Source organism: Canis lupus, chromosome 5, assembly GCF_003254725.2.
Source record: "Canis lupus dingo isolate Sandy chromosome 5, ASM325472v2, whole genome shotgun sequence".
Classification (NCBI taxonomy): domain Eukaryota; kingdom Metazoa; phylum Chordata; class Mammalia; order Carnivora; family Canidae; genus Canis; species Canis lupus.
The window spans coordinates 62,164,285-62,180,824 of record NC_064247.1 but is presented as its reverse complement, the minus strand read 5'-3'; the positions used below and the strand labels follow the sequence as shown (position 1 = coordinate 62,180,824).

Below are 16,540 nucleotides of genomic sequence, written 5' to 3'. Positions count from 1 at the left end.
CTTATGGTGCTGCCTATGAGCAGCTGTTTTTTTCCTCCATTATGGGGCAAATATTTGGAGTCAAATAGCAAATTTGTGGTTTTAAATGTATCTGATAAAACCATAGCTGCTGGAAAGCTTTAATACTGGCTTTTAAGAGGGAATTTATTTTGAGTTTGGGCAGCAGATCTTGGGGATTCAACTATAGAGTCCTAATATATCTGTGAAATTTCACCTTCCTGACTTGATCCATCTACTCAAACTTGAGACCTTTTAAATCTTGAATCTGACATTCAGTATTTTTGTCAAGATAACGTACAGGATATATGTGGTAAATTACAAGAATGCCCTGTAGTTTGATGTTACCTGTCTCAGTGTACAAAGTTTCCATTTAAGTGTAGGCTTATTCATGTGTATGTGACATGAACTTGTTATTTAGTCTAAGATGACAAAGACAATCTTCCACAGTGCCAGTGGACACTACCTGGAAACCCCGCCTCCTATCTTACAAGGGAGGCCAAGAAGTAGGAATTTTCCCAGGTGGCACCTGTGCTCAGTTTCGGTCTCTCCACTGCAAATAAAGGAATCTGTTGTCTAAAACTTATATTGTGCCTACACAGTGTAGTCCTAGATAGAAAATGCCTCAATAAGCTTGGGTTCCATAGTTAGCAGGTGGGAGATGATTTCATTTTCATCTACCTTTTTGGTTCTGCCAAAATATTGACTTTTGTCTAGATTAAACTGTAAAAATAATTAAAGGCAGAATTTTTTTAAAAAGATTTTATTTATTCATGAAAGAGAGGCAGAGACATAGGCAGAGGGAGAAGCAGGCTTCCTGTGGGGACCCCGATGTGGCACTCAATCCCAGGACGTGGGATCATGACCTTAGTGAAAGGCAGATGCTCAACTACTGAGCCACCCAGTTGCCCTACAGGCAGAAATTTAATAAATAAGACATCATTGGGAATCCTGAGTGGCTCAGCGGTTTCGTGCTGCCTTCAGCCCAGGGCCTGATCCTGGAGACCTGGGATTGAGTCCCATGTTGGGCTCCCTACCTGGAGCCTGCTTCTCCCTCTGCCTCTCTCTGTGTCTCTCATGAATAAATAAATAAAATCTTAAAAAAAAGACATCATCAAGAAACAGTGATCTTTAGAAATGATTTCTGATCATTAGAGCCTAGATTTCACCACATTTTTAGTTGTATCATCTTTCTGGGGATTTGTATATAACCAGTTTTTTGCACAGCTCAGTTGTGACACTGTAAAAAGTCCTCTGCACTCCCAGAGTTCCACCTTCTTGCTACACCTGATTCATCTGGTACAAGGGGATTTAAATCCTTTTACAGGATCCAGCTGCTGATGAGCTCATTCTTTTGGATTTAGGTGCCACAGGTTTGGAAAATGAGCTTGCAATCTTGATTCTGTTGACTATAGTCAGTTAGCACCTTGGTCAAATGGATATGCTTTGTTTCTGTTTCTTTCCTCTGTTTATCTTTAAAGAGAGTATTCATTATGCTAGTTCTGAGTAGACCCCTATGTAGTTCCAGATTATGTCCATTTGGAAATGCCAGTAAATGATAGTCACTTGTATTGGAGTTCTCTAGAGAAACAAAACCAATTGGAGAGATATCTAGAGAGTTTATATACCATAGGAATTATCTCACAAGGTTATGGAGACAGAGAAGTCCCATAATTTGCTGTCTGCAAGATAGAGAACTAAGAAAGCAGGTGGTATATAGTTTAGTCCATGTCTAAGGGCCTGATAACCAGGGGAGCCAGTATCGTAACTCCCAGTTGAGGCTAAAGGTCTGAGAACCTGGAGTCACTGGTATCAGAACCCGGAGCTCTGATAAGCTGGAAAAGATGGATGTCCAAGCTCAGGAATGTGTCTTTTGTGTGCTATTTTGTCCTGTTCAGCCCCAAGCAAATTGGGTGATGCCTGCCCACATTAAAGTCAGTTCTGTTTACTTAGTCTACTGAATCAAATTCTAATCTCTTCCAGAAACACCCTTCTGGACACACTCAGAAATGTATTACCAGTTAGCTATCTGGCCTTCCCTCAGTACAGTCAAGTTGACACATAAAATTATATAACCATTATTCCACTAAACAGGACAATGAAACTCAGGTGGGATAAACATCACCAGAAGGGAGATGTGCTCAGTTTCCATTGGACAGTGGGCTTAGAGCATGACCCCTGCAGGTCCACACCCTTCAGGCCCACTTGCACGCTTAAGAACGTTGGAAGAAGGACATTTTAAGACAAAACAAGAGTGGGTACTTTGTTTACTCAATGGCAATAAGATACTTTCCCTTACTCTACTCTCTCAAATAAAAAAGCAAAATGCTTCTTAGTACATTTGGGAGATTTATTTATGATTGCCTGATAGGAGGAGATACTCAAAGCCCTTTCTTCTACTTTGAGAACAAGATTCTGGAGTCAGAATCATGGTAGAGCAGAGCAGACCTCTGAGATGGATAGACCTTGGTGGCCAAGCCTTCCTTGATAGCGCTTGTTATGTTTTTCTGGAACTCTTTCATGGTATTTTGAGCTGTGATGGCTATAAAGCCATTTAGATATAAATATAGAAACTGTTACATTCCTCATGTTAGGAATGTCTCATGTTAGGAATAGTGTCTCATATTGGAATAGAGCAGTGGCTTGAAATACTATATTTCCTACCCAATTTCATATTGATTGATCTCAGTCCTGATGTTTATCTGCAAAGTTTAGTGTAATCCTCTGATATAGAAAGCTTATCTATAAGCTTTTGTGCATATACCTGGACGTATCTTTAGCCTTAGAGAATAATAGTAGGCCTTGACCACATTGTCCTTTTCCCCCTCCTTCATAGTCAGGAATGATTGGAGCCAGTAAGACTGTCCCCAAGATCTTTAGAGGGCAGTCTTCCCAAAAGGCATCTTTTGTGGGTGGAGGTGGTGGACCCAGCAGGATTGAAATGGCACTTTAAACTGGCTCTGTGGAATACCAAAAGAGAGGCCGCTATGTCTCTGGTGGACCATTTTCTCCTCCTCTGCAGGCTTAGTGTCCTAACACCAATTCCGAGTTTGTGTAGATCTATCTGAATTCTACAGTAAACATTTTATTTTATTTTATTTTATTTTATTTTATTTTATTTTATTTATTTATTTTATTTTATTTATTATTATTATTATTATTATTATTATTATTATTATTATTATTATTTATTTTATGAGAGGCAGAGACACAGGCAGAGAGAGAAGCAGGCTCCATGCCAGAAGCCCGACATGGGGACATGGGACTCCATCCCCGGGGCTCCAGGTTCACGTCCCTGGGCTGAAGGCGGCGCTAAACCACTGAGCCACCCGGGCTGCCCACAGTAAACCTTTAATATGCATGTAACTCTTAACCTTATTATCACTATGTTGTGGAAATGTATGAAAAGTTTCTTCAAAAGATATTTTCTTAAGCCATATAGTAGTATAAAAATCTTAGTTCCTACTTCCCAAATTTCTGGAAAAATTTGATTGGCTCTTTTGGCTTTAGAAAACAAGAATTTTGGTCTGATTTCACCGGACTCTGAATTTAGATCTTCCATTATTTAAAATTCAAGCTCTCAAGAACTAAACAGTTAAAAATTTGAAGGAAATTCCTCAGTCATTATCTGTAGCAGATTATTTTGACTTTGCAAACTTTTTTATTTGATAGTGCCACTCTTTATATCTTGCTTAGTTGTCTTTGGCCTGACCCCTCTGTCATATTTAATAACGGTGGAGGGATAGCAGGGCTTGTTTGGAGGGCTTTGGGAACCCTGATGGTATTTTCTAGGAGCTGGTAGGTAATTGATAAGACAAAGAGGGTCTTTCCTGTATAATGCTGGTGAACTTAAAATTACTGTTTTTCCCATCCTGGGTTGGAGGGCTCCTCCACATTGTATAAGAATCTGCAGTTGGTTTATTGGTCATTTATGAACTCAGGCCCCGCGCCCATCATTTATTTTCTCATGTAATATTTTTTTTTCCTAGATGATATCAAGACTGGTCCTAGGAAAGATTCAAATTGTCTGTTTAATCAATGGAAGTGCTATATTAATAATCATGAAAGATCTCTAGGAAGGGGAATTTACTCCCTGGCCTGGATCTTATGTTTATTTGGGATGGTCGAGCTCTAGTCCCTTCAACAGGCAGCCTCCTGTTTGCCTTCCCTTTCCCCTCATCTGCCTTTCCCCTGTCTCATCATGAATGTTTAATTTCAGTTCTGACTTTTTAGTTCATTAATTTTCAGTCCATTGTCTGACACTTATAGTTCTGTAAATCCTCCTGTTTGTTCCCAAACACCCAATATTAGACTGTTTGTCTTTAAACCCAGGTAGGGATGGGTTTTGTCCTCCATTAAACTATTTCCTTAAATTTACACATATCCCTCCTTTCACAGAGATCCAGGTGGTGGAAGAATCCCTAAACCCAGAATCAGCTGCTCTCCCTGTTTGCACAGTCACCCTGGGAAACCTTACTCTGTGCACTTGGAGATGCTTCTGTGTGGTGGTTCTTTCTTAGTGCTGGTGCTTTCCGGTACTTGTAGAGTCAGGTCTTTCTCTCTCTGAAGGTAAAATGGTGGGGAATTTTTTACTGCTCAGTCGGTTCTTCTCTGTATCCAGAGATATACCCCAGAGTGTCTTCACATGGGAAACTTCTCACCACTTCTCTCTTCATTCTATTTAAAATGTGTCATTTATAACCACTTTAGCCTTTATGGAATTGTACAGTTATATCACTAGTCGGTAATGAGGCCTATTTGTTAAAAATACTTTATATGTTTCTCAAATTGTTGCAAAAGTGGATCCTACCCCCACCCTCTACTTAGCTATATGATTTGTTTTTGTATTGTTCTTACTGGTTTAATTTTGGAACTACAGAAAAGCAAAATATGTAAGTAAAGCTCTTTCTTATAGCTTGATTCCTGTCTGCATCCGTAAAACAGTGATAGTAATATCTAGTACTTTTTGAGAGTCAATTCATCCCACTCATATTCATTTATTTAATCCTCACAACTGAATGTGGTAGAGAATATTATTTCCCCTCTATGTACGTATGAGAGAAGTGAGACTTGGAGAAGTCATTTGCCCAAATCAGTTGCAAAACTCTGATTCATACTTAGGTGGTTTGGGCTAAATCAAATGATCACTAAGTTCACTTTTGCTTTCAATTTTCTGTGATTCTGAACAGAAATCTTTGTCTAATGGGTAGTGGGAAGAACATGAAGCTATCCTGTGGTTAATGTTGAGCAGCACAGGTGTGTCTTAGGTGGCATTGGGAGCATTTACTGAGAAGGGCTATGCTGTGTTTCCTTTTGCTGTTCCTCCGTGCACAGCAGCTTCCAGGGAAGGTGTTTTGATTTGTAAAACCTCTTTAGAGTGGTAATGTGAGCTGATAACATTATGTTGACCCCACGTTATCTACTGGATTTGTCTGGGGAAGAACTCTAGATGTAAGCATACAAAATGGAATGCGACCCTAGAAATCATGTTCTCCTCTTTGTCAGATGGCCAGGTGACTCCTCAAAGGTTGTCCCCAGCTAACTAGTGATTGCAGACAGGACTAGGAGGCTAGATTATTTTAGTCTGGTACCCTCTGAAACAGCACATTGCCTCCTTTTATAGATGTTTAATCTTTAATTTCCAGGCCTATTTAGGAAGATTATATCTGTTACAGGTCTTATGCTTGTTTAAAACTTTTGTTTACTTTGAACCTACCTACCTTTTGTTCTTTTGTAACCGGAATTAAGTCTGGAGGCTTTTTTTTTTAATGCAATGCTGCCACTCCCTGGTGATTAGGTAGTACTGCATTAGGAAATCTGATAGGCTTTCAACTGCCTTTGTAACTGCTTCTTGTATTAGGATTCATAAATCTAGGTACGAATAAACCAGTGCAGTAATTTTCTCTCTCTGTGTGTGTGTGTATGTGTGTGTGATCATTAAGTGTGCTAGAGTCAGAAGTTAACACAGATATTAAACCTCCAAAGGTCATCAGAATTGTTGGCTTGGTTCTGAAAGATAGACATTGTATGGTTGCCAATTATGCTACTTTTAAAAGCTTATTTCTGTTGCCTCTCAGGTTTTCCGACATCTTAAATGTGTTTAAAAAATATATAGAAGTATAGATTTCAGAGCATTGTTGCTAAGTCTGCTAGTAGATCTGAATTCCTTTGGGCTCCATTAAATACTTACAAGTAGTTCATTACTGTGAGAACTGAGACATGCGTTAGTAGTTAAGGAACTGGAGATCTCTGTCATCTCTTGAAAGAAGCCATATTCTCATAAATAACTCCTATGACTCTCAACAAAGTTCCTGAAATTTTTCTGTGAAGCACTGTTTATGGTCACCTACTAACAGAAGACACTACCTTTTGAGTATTATTGACTCAGTTCCAGATGCTTTTCCATCCTTCGTTCTTTCAGTCAATATAGGTTTCAATATTCCCATTTTACAGAAAAGAGGAGATGAAATATCTTATTAACGTGCCCGTAACAGGTAGTCATGTAGCTAGGAAGTGGTGAAGATAGGGTTTAAACCCAACTTCTGACAGACGTTACCATGTTCTTACCTACTACATTCCATGTTCCCTTCTGATTGTGCTTAAACTAGGTTTTATTCTCATTAGCTCTCTTTATAAAGGAAACTCTTGGATTATTGATTTTCATCTGGGTGGTAATTTTGCCCCCTTGGAACATTTGGCAATGTGTGGAGACATGTTTTAGGTGGACCGTAGGAATGTCTAGTGCTTCCTCTCTCCTTTCTCTCTCTGTGGCTTCCTCAGGTCTTTCCCATTTTTTCCCCCCTCCAGGTCAGTTGTTACCTTCTTCACAATTCTCTCTGCAGGAAGTAATTAATTGCTCTTGTGTATAAACTCTTGCATGTAACATTTATACTTTTTATGTTAACACTGATTTATCCTCATTTTCTCATCTTTAGTATAAAAGTGTAGAATATAAAAATGCAAAACAGATAAAAACTAAAAAGTACCCAGTATGTAGGTTTATTCTTTGTGTACAGTCTGTTTTATGCAAACCAGTAATGATGCCCTGTTTTTGTAGGCTTGTCTGTTTGACACAGTTAATTATAAAGTACAGACCCTGATGTTGATATTCACATTGGAATAGCACTTCTTCACATTTGAGTTTATCAAGGCTTTTGGCGATTCTTTTATTTCTAGTCATTTAAATGGCTTAAGTATTTTTTTGTCGGTTTTTTGGAGGCTTTCTGGTATTTAAGTGAAGACCATATACATACCTCTCATTTAAGCAGAAAGCATCTTACTTCATAAAGAAGTCTCCTTTGACATATTTTAGGACTTGATCATCTCCATAAACATAAAGTGGGTCTTGAATTTTAGTTCTCATTTATTTCTGTCTCACCTGCTGACTTGTGATGAGAAGGTAGATGCAGCTAAGAGGAATAAATGATATTGCATTAACCTTGGGGAGGTCTCTTAAGGCCCTCACTTGGATTAGAAATTATATTATGAGGCCATGGAAGCCCTAGTACACTGCCATATTCAGCTATCTCACAGCCAGGTGCACAGACACAATCTCCTTCAGGCTGTGGCCCCATAGCCTTCAACTAGAAAAGCAGTATTTCCTCCTTTATTCTTGAAAGAGCTCTAGGAGCAAAGTTAGCTTCTGGGGATAACATGACTTAAGTGTTCCACAAACATTTAGGGGCCCGTGATCATAATAGAACTTTAGTATTCATAAATATTTATGAACACATTGTTCCATTCTCTGGAAATTCAAAGATGAATAAAGTAGAATCTGCTCCATGGACTGCTAGTACCTTTACCGCTACACACAGTTTGTATGTTAGTTTACCATGTAGCAATTACTGCAAGTCAGGTGGCAGTACCACGGAGGGGGATGTAGTTCAGTCTGGGAGATTGGCGCATCTCAGATGACTTTGTGCCAGGCCTTGCAGGGTAAGTTTTTTCTAACAATGTCCTCAATGGCCTTGACACTGCGCTGACAAAATTTATAACTCTTTACCAGAATGATTAAGAATTAAAATAGAAGGATGTGCTCATGTAGTTTCGTGTAGTTAATGCTAAATAAAGAATATAATAGTGAATGAATTGGTTAAACTGAGGAGATTTATAGGCTCAAGCTTGGTCTCTTTTGGTTTCCTGGAATAAAGCATTTTGAGTGATAGGGTTAGAGGGTGCTCTGGCTGGGATTAAAAACACCTATGACCTCATCATTGACTTAATGTATTTTTGTGGTCCTGATAGTAATTGTGAGTCTCCCTCTCTGCCTCTCCACCTGTTTACAGGGGCTTTTGATCATGGGTATGGTATACACCAGTGACACCCGAAATCCTGTTCCTAATGCTGTTAGATTTTCCTTTTCAGAGTAAGAGGGACCATCTACTCATGAACGTGAAATGGTACTACCGTCAGTCTGAAGTTCCAGATTCTGTGTACCAGCATTTGGTTCAGGATCGGCATAATGAAAATGGTAAATATGTCCTGGTTTGATTTTTACATTTTCTTGTTAGCTTTGGACAAGGCTGTTTCTGAAAACATTCATTAAATGGAGATGACCACTATGAAAAATTGTCTCTAAAAAAGCTTTTCATAACCAAGGACATCATAGGAATGTTTATTTACTTTTGCTGAGTTCTTTCATTATTTTTGCTTTAAAATACCCCAAACAACCAGAGAGATGTGCCAATAACATCTTCCCCTTAAACTTGGAATAGAGATAGGTCTTCTTTGAAAATAACGGTAATTTCATTTTTTAAATTACTTTTTCTCTCCTAATGATGAGCTAATAATACTTAAAACACTAGGGTTACATTTTATTTATTTATTTTTTCCTTTTCAATAATCTGTATGATTGCACTTCTGCATTCAGGGCTGTGAACTTCAGTTTTGAAAGCATAGCTTTCCTGAGGGACTTGGGATTCAATTTGCATCTTGACTTTCACAATAATCAGGAAGGTAATTCAGAGCATCTTTTATTTTTTTCTTGCTCTGGCATTGTAGTTTCTAACTAATTTTATCAACACGTGAGATATGCACATAAAATGTGTATTGCATTTGTTTAGTTGTATAATTGTGCATTTTTATTGATTTTTCTTTTTCTTTTTCTTTTCTTTTTTTTTTTTTTGAGCGGCGCTGGGCCTCATGCTAGCTGATTCACATTTGTTACCCATTAATCATATGAGTTAGAGTTTGTCACTGCCCACTTTCAGGTGAGGAAATTGAAGCGGTAGAGATGCTCAAGGAGTTGCCAGGTGACATGTCTACTAAGTGGTCCCAGCCCGGCCAGAATTCAACTTGGTCAGCCTTGATGTCTGTAGTCTGCCCACTCATCTCCACTGTTTTTGGTGATGGGTTTTGAGTCAACAAAGCAGTAATCAAAACAGTTTTAAAGAATGATGTTCTTTTGTAATCACTAGTTTTTTCCTTCTTTGAAACTATAAAAATTTCTGTTAAAATAGTTAAATTATGGTTCCTAATTAAAAATAGTAACTTGGTGATATATTTTCAGCAGAAACAGTGTGATTTCACTCCATCCTGGAATATTTAGCAATAAGAAATCAAAATGGACAGGATCACTATTTAGTTTACAAGTGTGTTAAAATGTGATTGTTTTCTTCTTCTTTTTTTATTGCTTAAAGCATTTCAGCAAAATGTGAGGACTTTAGTAAAGGGCATAAAACACACTCAGTGGGATACTTTGTTCCTATTGTTATTCCTCCTGACCAGATCTGGTTATTTATTGTACTTTCTTTAGTGGCAGGTGAACGTGAAAGAAAGGTTTTGCAAACTTTTCCTAATTGTTTTGGGAGGCTCAATTTTAATATACTCTTAATTAATTATTTTGACAGACTCTGGAAGAGAACTTGTCATTACAGACCCAGTTATCAAGAACCGAGAGCTCTTCATTTCTGATTACGTTGACACATACCATGCTGCTGCCCTTAGGTAAGTACCGGAGACGTGGTCTTTCCTGCGAAGGAGCAGTCATCGAGCATGGGAGGTAGTGAGTCTGAGCTATCCTGATTTCTTTTGATAATCATGTTGTTAATCAGACTACTCTTATGGTCTCAGTAAGCTAACACTCCAGGGTTAATTAACTTTGTAGATTATTGGGATTTCAGATGTTACTTGTATTTTCATTAATCTGTGTGTGGGGAAAAAACAACTTAAAAATTTTTTTTATGTCCCCTTGGAAGTTTTGCATCTCTGTTCCCTTATTAGTATGCTGGTATTGAAAACTAGGATCCTGGCACTGGTTGGTAAAGTATTTAGGATGAAGTGTTATGATGATCTCCAGATTATTTTCTAAAGAATCAGTTACTTCTACTAGAAAAGACAGAGAAATCGGTGAAACATACATAGCAGCATGTACGTGAGAGCCTAGGCAGGTGTATAGGAAGTTTTATTGACCTATTCTTTGAATTTTTTTGTATGTATGAAAAATTTCCTACCAAAAAGCTTAGAGTTAGAATATATTGAAGATTTTATTCTGAGTAAGGAGTTAATATTGCAGGTAGCCTTAGGTAATTATGTGAAAAAGTGACCATGAGACCAAGCTTTGCGCTTTATGGTTTTATTTATTTATTCATGAGAGACACAGAGAGAGGCAGAGACATAGGCAGAGGGAGAAGCAGTCTCCTTGCGAGGAACTTGATGTGGAACTTGATCCCAGGACCCTGGGATCATGACCTGAACGAAAGGCAGAAAGACACTCAACCACTGAGCCACCCAGGCGCCCTGACTTTGGGCTTCTTAAGTGGTAGAGGAAGTAAGACAAGTAATAATCTTTTAACTCTTTCCCAACTAGAAAGAGTAAAGGGTGAAAGACTACTTTCTTTTTCTAAAGAATACAGTTGGAAAAAAAATAAGTCATAGGGATTTGCTTGCTTTTAGCTTAGCTATAATGAGATAAAATAATTTCTCTTTTATATTGCTCAGATGGTATTCGGTAAAACCATCTGGAGTCTCTTGTGCAAAGCTACATAACTAAAGCCAGTTATTTCAAGGCAAATTAGTAGCAACCTTTAGGGCAGGTTTGGGCCAGATCGTCTTTCATATGGTCTCCCATGTGTAGCTACTCTGCTCAGCCATTATAGTACAAAAGTCCTAGACAATATGTAAATAAATGAGGTGGTATATGCCAATAAAACTTTATTTATGGACACTAAAATTTGAATTTCATTTAATTTCCACAGGAGATATTGCTCTTCTTTTGATTTCTTTTTTAGCCATTTAAAAATGTAAAAACTACTGTTAGTTCTCTACTGTATAAAAACAGGCAGTAGACCAGATGTGGCTCAGGGGTCATAGTTTGCCAATCCCTGCTGTATAGGAAGGAGTATATGTGGTAGATTGGCTTCTTACATGACTTTAGATAAATTTCAAGAATTCTTCTGATGTTTTTTATAAGGTCTTCCAGAATTCCCACAAGTTCTTTATGTCTTTATGGCAATAACTTTCTAGTCTTAAACTTGAGATGCTGAGCAAAGCAAGTTAATGGAAGGTTGGATGGATGTATTGAGCCATTAAACTGTTAAGACCAAGTGTCTTGATCCTGGCATTCTTTCTTTTCTTGCTGTATATGTTCTTTCCCTCCTGTTTCTTTCTTTCTTTCTTTTTTTTTTTTTAAGATTTTATTTATTCATGAGAGATACAGAGAGAGAGAGAGAGAGAGAGAGGCAGAGACATAGGCAGAGGGAGAAGCAGGCTCCCTGTAAGGAGCCAGATGTGGGACTTGATTCCAGGACACCGGGATCACACGCTGAGCCAAAGGCAGATGCTCAACCACTGAGCCACCCAGGCGTCCTTTTCCCTCCTGTTTCTATCATGTGTCATTGGTTAAGGTACATGATTTTAAGCAGTGTAGTAGAGTTGAAGTTAAAATAAATAAATATGTGAGACATAACTCTGGTTATTTAATATGTTTTAGTATATTTGCTTAAAGTGAATATATTTAAATATTAGTGGCTCTTCAGATTCTGTGGAGTCATTTTATACTACTTTACTCTTTTTATTTTTTGAAAAAAATCAAAAAAACATTTTAAATTTTATTTACCTATTTGAGACAGAGACAGAGGGAGCCTGAGCAGGGAGAGGGGCAAAGGGAGAGGAACAAGTAGACTCCCTGCTGAGCAGGGAGCAGCCCTTTACGGCTCTCTGTCCCAGAACCCTGAGATCATGACATGAGCTGAAGTCAGACACTTGACCAACTGAGCCACCCAGGAGCCTCTATTTTAAGCTTTTTAGAGGAACCAGTTGTCCCACATAATTCTAGCTGGATCTAGTGAATGTACTTAACTAGGTTTATAATCACACACTTCTGGAGATGTGTAACTGTGTTGTCACTGCCTCTTCCTAGGCACAGAAGGTCTGGAATGCTGATGGTAATTCCATGTCTGCTTTTCACTGTGGATGTGATTAGAACCCTTACTGATTAGGTTTTTTTCTTCTTATGGTATTATCTTTGAAGTGGCCATGAGGTGGTTTCATTATAACTGTCATCTTAAATTTGATTTTGTTAGCTCTTGTGCATCCTGACAATTTGATTCTTTTTTTCAAAGATATCAGATAATAGTAGTCACATAATAATTTAATGATCTGGCCTAGTACATGCTCAGTAAATGCTTGTACATATATTGACATTTGTCTGCTTCTGAGCTAATCTGTATGGCTCTTACATTACTTAGTAATCTTGCGTGGTTCTCAGTGGCAGAGTGCTCACTATAAGATCATCTCCTATAAAAGCAGCATTGAATGGTGGTTCCTCCTTCCCATCTCTATTTGTTCCTTTTCTCTTAGCAAATTTGGATGATTTGATTATTTTGTTTTTAAGATTTTATGTATAATATTTACTTGAGATAGAACGTAAGAGCTGGAGGGAGGGGCAGAGGGACAAGCAAACTACCTGCTTAGCACAGAGCCCAACATGATGGCAGGGCTCCATCCCAGCACCCTGAGATAATGACCTGAGCTAAATTCAGAAGCTTAATTGGCTGAGCCACCCAGGTACCCCTGGATTACTTTAATTTTAAAATATGGCAGGAGGTGGTAGTGGAATTACATTTTAACTTAAAAAAATATGTTATTTATGTATTTGAGAAAGAGAATGTGAGCCAGGGGGAGGGGCAGAGAAGAGGGAGAGCTTGATTTGGGCTCGACATCACAACCTTGAGACCATCACCCCGAGACCACAACCTGAGCTGAAGCCAGGACCCCCAACCGACTGAGCCAACCAGGTGCCCCAACTTTTAACTTTTTTTTTTTCCAATTTTTCCTTCACAATCTATCCACAGAAATAATTTTTTTCCTCTATAGATATAAAGCAGTTCTGCCAAAAATAAAATGATTTTGAAAGTGACAAAATAGTCTATAGACACATGAAAAAGGATCAAATGAACATAGTGGGAAAAAAATGGGGAAGGGAAGAGAAAGACTGATTATGTTAGTGCTTAGCACCCTTCTTGTCAAAGATCAAAGTGCTTAGTTGTGTGACTTCATGGGACTCAGTGACTACGAGGGGGGCTCCTGCCATTGCATTCCTTCAGGAGGACAATGATGCAGAGCTTTCTCTTCTAAGCTGGTGCTAGGATTGTAGTAAGGGAGGACAGAGCACATTGTCTTCAGCCATCATGAATCATATGGAAGACAGATTTCCTCTGCAGCTTATTCTGTGTTGATATTCTAGTATTTCTCTCCCCAAACTAAATTCGCTCCCAGGGGAGATTGTGGGACCATGAGTTCCAGAAACCTTTATTGAGATTCAGCACTGCTGCTTGGCTGCTGTTTTTAAATTCTTGCCTTGGCTGTCCCTCATCCCTGCCTTTCAAGCTAAGGTTCTATTGCTGTTTGTTTTCTTTTCTTCATTACATTTATCAGTAGCAATATAGTAAAGTTAGTATCTTGAAAGAAGTATTTTTGAGTTCTCCTTACTTCCTGGTATGTAAGTGTTTTTGGGTCATGCTGATAAAATAGGAAAAAATATGCCAGAGTGAAATAAGAAGACTTCTGCTGTTGCTTTTTTTTTTTTTAATTTATTTTTTAAATACTTTATTTATTTATTCATGAAAGAGAAACAGAGACAGGCAGAGATGTAGGCAGAGGGAGAAGCAGGCTCCGTGCAAGGGTCCCAATGCAGGACTCGATCCCAGGACCCTAGGGTCAGAACCTGAGCCAAAGGCAGATGCTCAACCACTGAGCCAACCAGGCATCCTGTTTTGTTGTTGTTGTTGTTGTTGTTGTTGTTTTTTAAAGATTTATTTATTTGAGAGAGAGAGAGAATAAGCACACAAGTGGTAGGAGGGGCAGAGAGAGGGAGAGGGTCTCTTTCAGACTCCCCACCCAGTGTGGAGCCCAATGCAGGGCTCCCCATCTCATGACCCTGAGATCAGAACCTCAGCTGAAACCAAGAGGCAGGCAGTTAACTGACTGAGCCATCCCAGGCACCCTGAAATGAGAAGACTTCAGTTTGAATCCTGGCTCTGCCCCATAGTTTTGTGATCAGGGTCAAATTCATTAACTTTTGAGTTACTTTTGAGTTATTCATTTGACAAATTTACTCACGGCCATGTGATTAAATGACAGAACCCCAAACCAAACACACATCTTTTGGTTCTACATCCAGTAAGATAAGAGGTGTGAAAAAGTCTCTCAGAGTGCCTCACAGTAGCATGAGTAGTGTTTATAGTCACTGAATCTGAATTGGGACTTAGAAAATAAAAGAAAGAGGGGATCCCTGGGTGGCTCAGCGGTTTGGTGCCTTCCTTTGGCCCTGGGCGTGATCTTGGAGCCTGCTTCTCCCTCCTCCTGTGTCTCTGCCTCTCTCTGTGTGTGTGTGTGTGTGTCTATCATAAGTAAGTAAGTAAGTAAGTAAGTAAGTAAGTGTGTCTATCATAAATAAAGTAAGTAAATAAATAAATCTTTAAAAAAAAAAGAAAAAGGAAGAAAAGAAAAAAGTAAAATTAAATGTAGTTCTGTACCAAGTTATTGACAGCACAATTACTTAGCATCCATTTATCTTTCTGTTGCCTCTTGACTGAGTTGATTGGATACTTTGATTACTTCAGGTATGAGAGGAAGAGTTTAGCTTGAGGAGCCATTCCTAGATGCTCTGCGAAAGAGGAGATAAACCTGCTCTGAGAACAAACAGATAAATTTTATTACACTAAATAAAAATTATCGCTTGCAATTTGTTTCCTCTGTTACTTTTTTCACTCTAAGGATCATGTTTTATTGATGATCAAAGAAAGGATCCACAGAGATTGCTTTGTGACTGGACGTGTGACCTGGCAGAAATTTTGTGTTTTACTGTGCACTTGTAACCATGAATTCCCAAATATCATAAATATCTCCATGATTTAAGGACTGGTTGCCAACTTTCTGATGATCTGTTTCTTCAGGGAATCGAGCTACCCAGGCATCCCATGACATTGAAGAATTTTTTTGAAAACAAAAGTAAAGATACTATGTACTAGAATCTGTGGCATGCATTTAAAGCACTGATCAAAGGAAAGCTAGTTACACTAAGCACATAAATTCAAATGAAATTAAAGGATTGAGTTCCCACCTTAAATGATAAAAAGAATACCAAATCTAAAGGATGGACTGCTACTGAGCTCAGCATATGTAGTATATGTAGTATATGATGATGATTTACAGGTCAGGTAACAAGCTATCATCTTAACTACGGATTTGTCTTATGGAGATATATTTTAGTCTGAATTTTCTGGCAGCCTTCTGAGCCAAGAAACCCTAAACTGGCTCTGCAGGGCTTCTAAAACCCTCCTTTTCATTCTGAATTAATCAATCTCTTTACTTTGTTATGGGCATATAGGATCGTATGTGTAGTAGTTGGTACAGACTAATTATGTCTTTGTACAATTCCCCAACCATTCTTAGCACTGATACTGGTCCTTTAGCTCCTGAGAGCTCCCTGAGGAGTCTCATGATGCCTCAGAGCTTTTAGTTTTGTAGTTCCAAGATTATTTCCTGACTTTAATCACCTGTTGTTTTTATATGTGAAATAACCTCTACCTTCAGCATTTTTTAAAAATTTTTAAAAAATTTTTTTTATTTATGATAGTCACAGAGAGAGAGAGAGAGAGAGAGAGAGGCAGAGACACAGGCAGAGGGAGAAGCAGGCTCCATGCACCGGGAGCCCGATGTGGGATTCGATCCCGGGTCTCCAGGATGGCGCCCTGGGCCAAAGGCAGGCGCCAAACTGCTGCGCCACCCAGGGATCCCTACCTTCAGCATTTTTATTGTGTTGTCTGTATGTGCTTTGTACTTCATTAAACACCATAACCTGACAGTCATTTTATTTATTGGCTCATTCATCATTTAACACGTCATTGAGCTGCTAGTTGGGGAAGAGCTCAGAGGTGCTGGGAGCACCCACCTGAACAATACACTCTTTCTGCTTTTGAGTACTTCTCAGTCTTGTAAAAATTCTTTTATCGGAGCTACTTGTGACACACAGAAAAGTTGTAAGTATTGTGTTTCCCCCAGTCTTCCTCATTGTTAGCACAGAATGACAGAACTGTAGTGC

General features: G+C 38.7%; 1 protein-coding gene across 9 annotated transcripts in view; it reads left to right on the top strand.

Moving 5' to 3' along the window:
- The window catches only part of RERE (arginine-glutamic acid dipeptide repeats), a 408,927-nt gene that overhangs the window by 232,076 nt on the left and 160,311 nt on the right, over positions 1-16,540 (top strand). For all 9 annotated transcript variants that reach the window (XM_025427256.3, XM_049110570.1, XM_049110569.1 and 6 more), the window contains 2 exons: positions 8,362-8,467; positions 9,846-9,942. In XM_025427256.3, the coding sequence (XP_025283041.3) occupies positions 8,362-8,467; positions 9,846-9,942 (203 nt within the window). The remainder of the gene's footprint in view (positions 1-8,361; positions 8,468-9,845; positions 9,943-16,540) is intronic.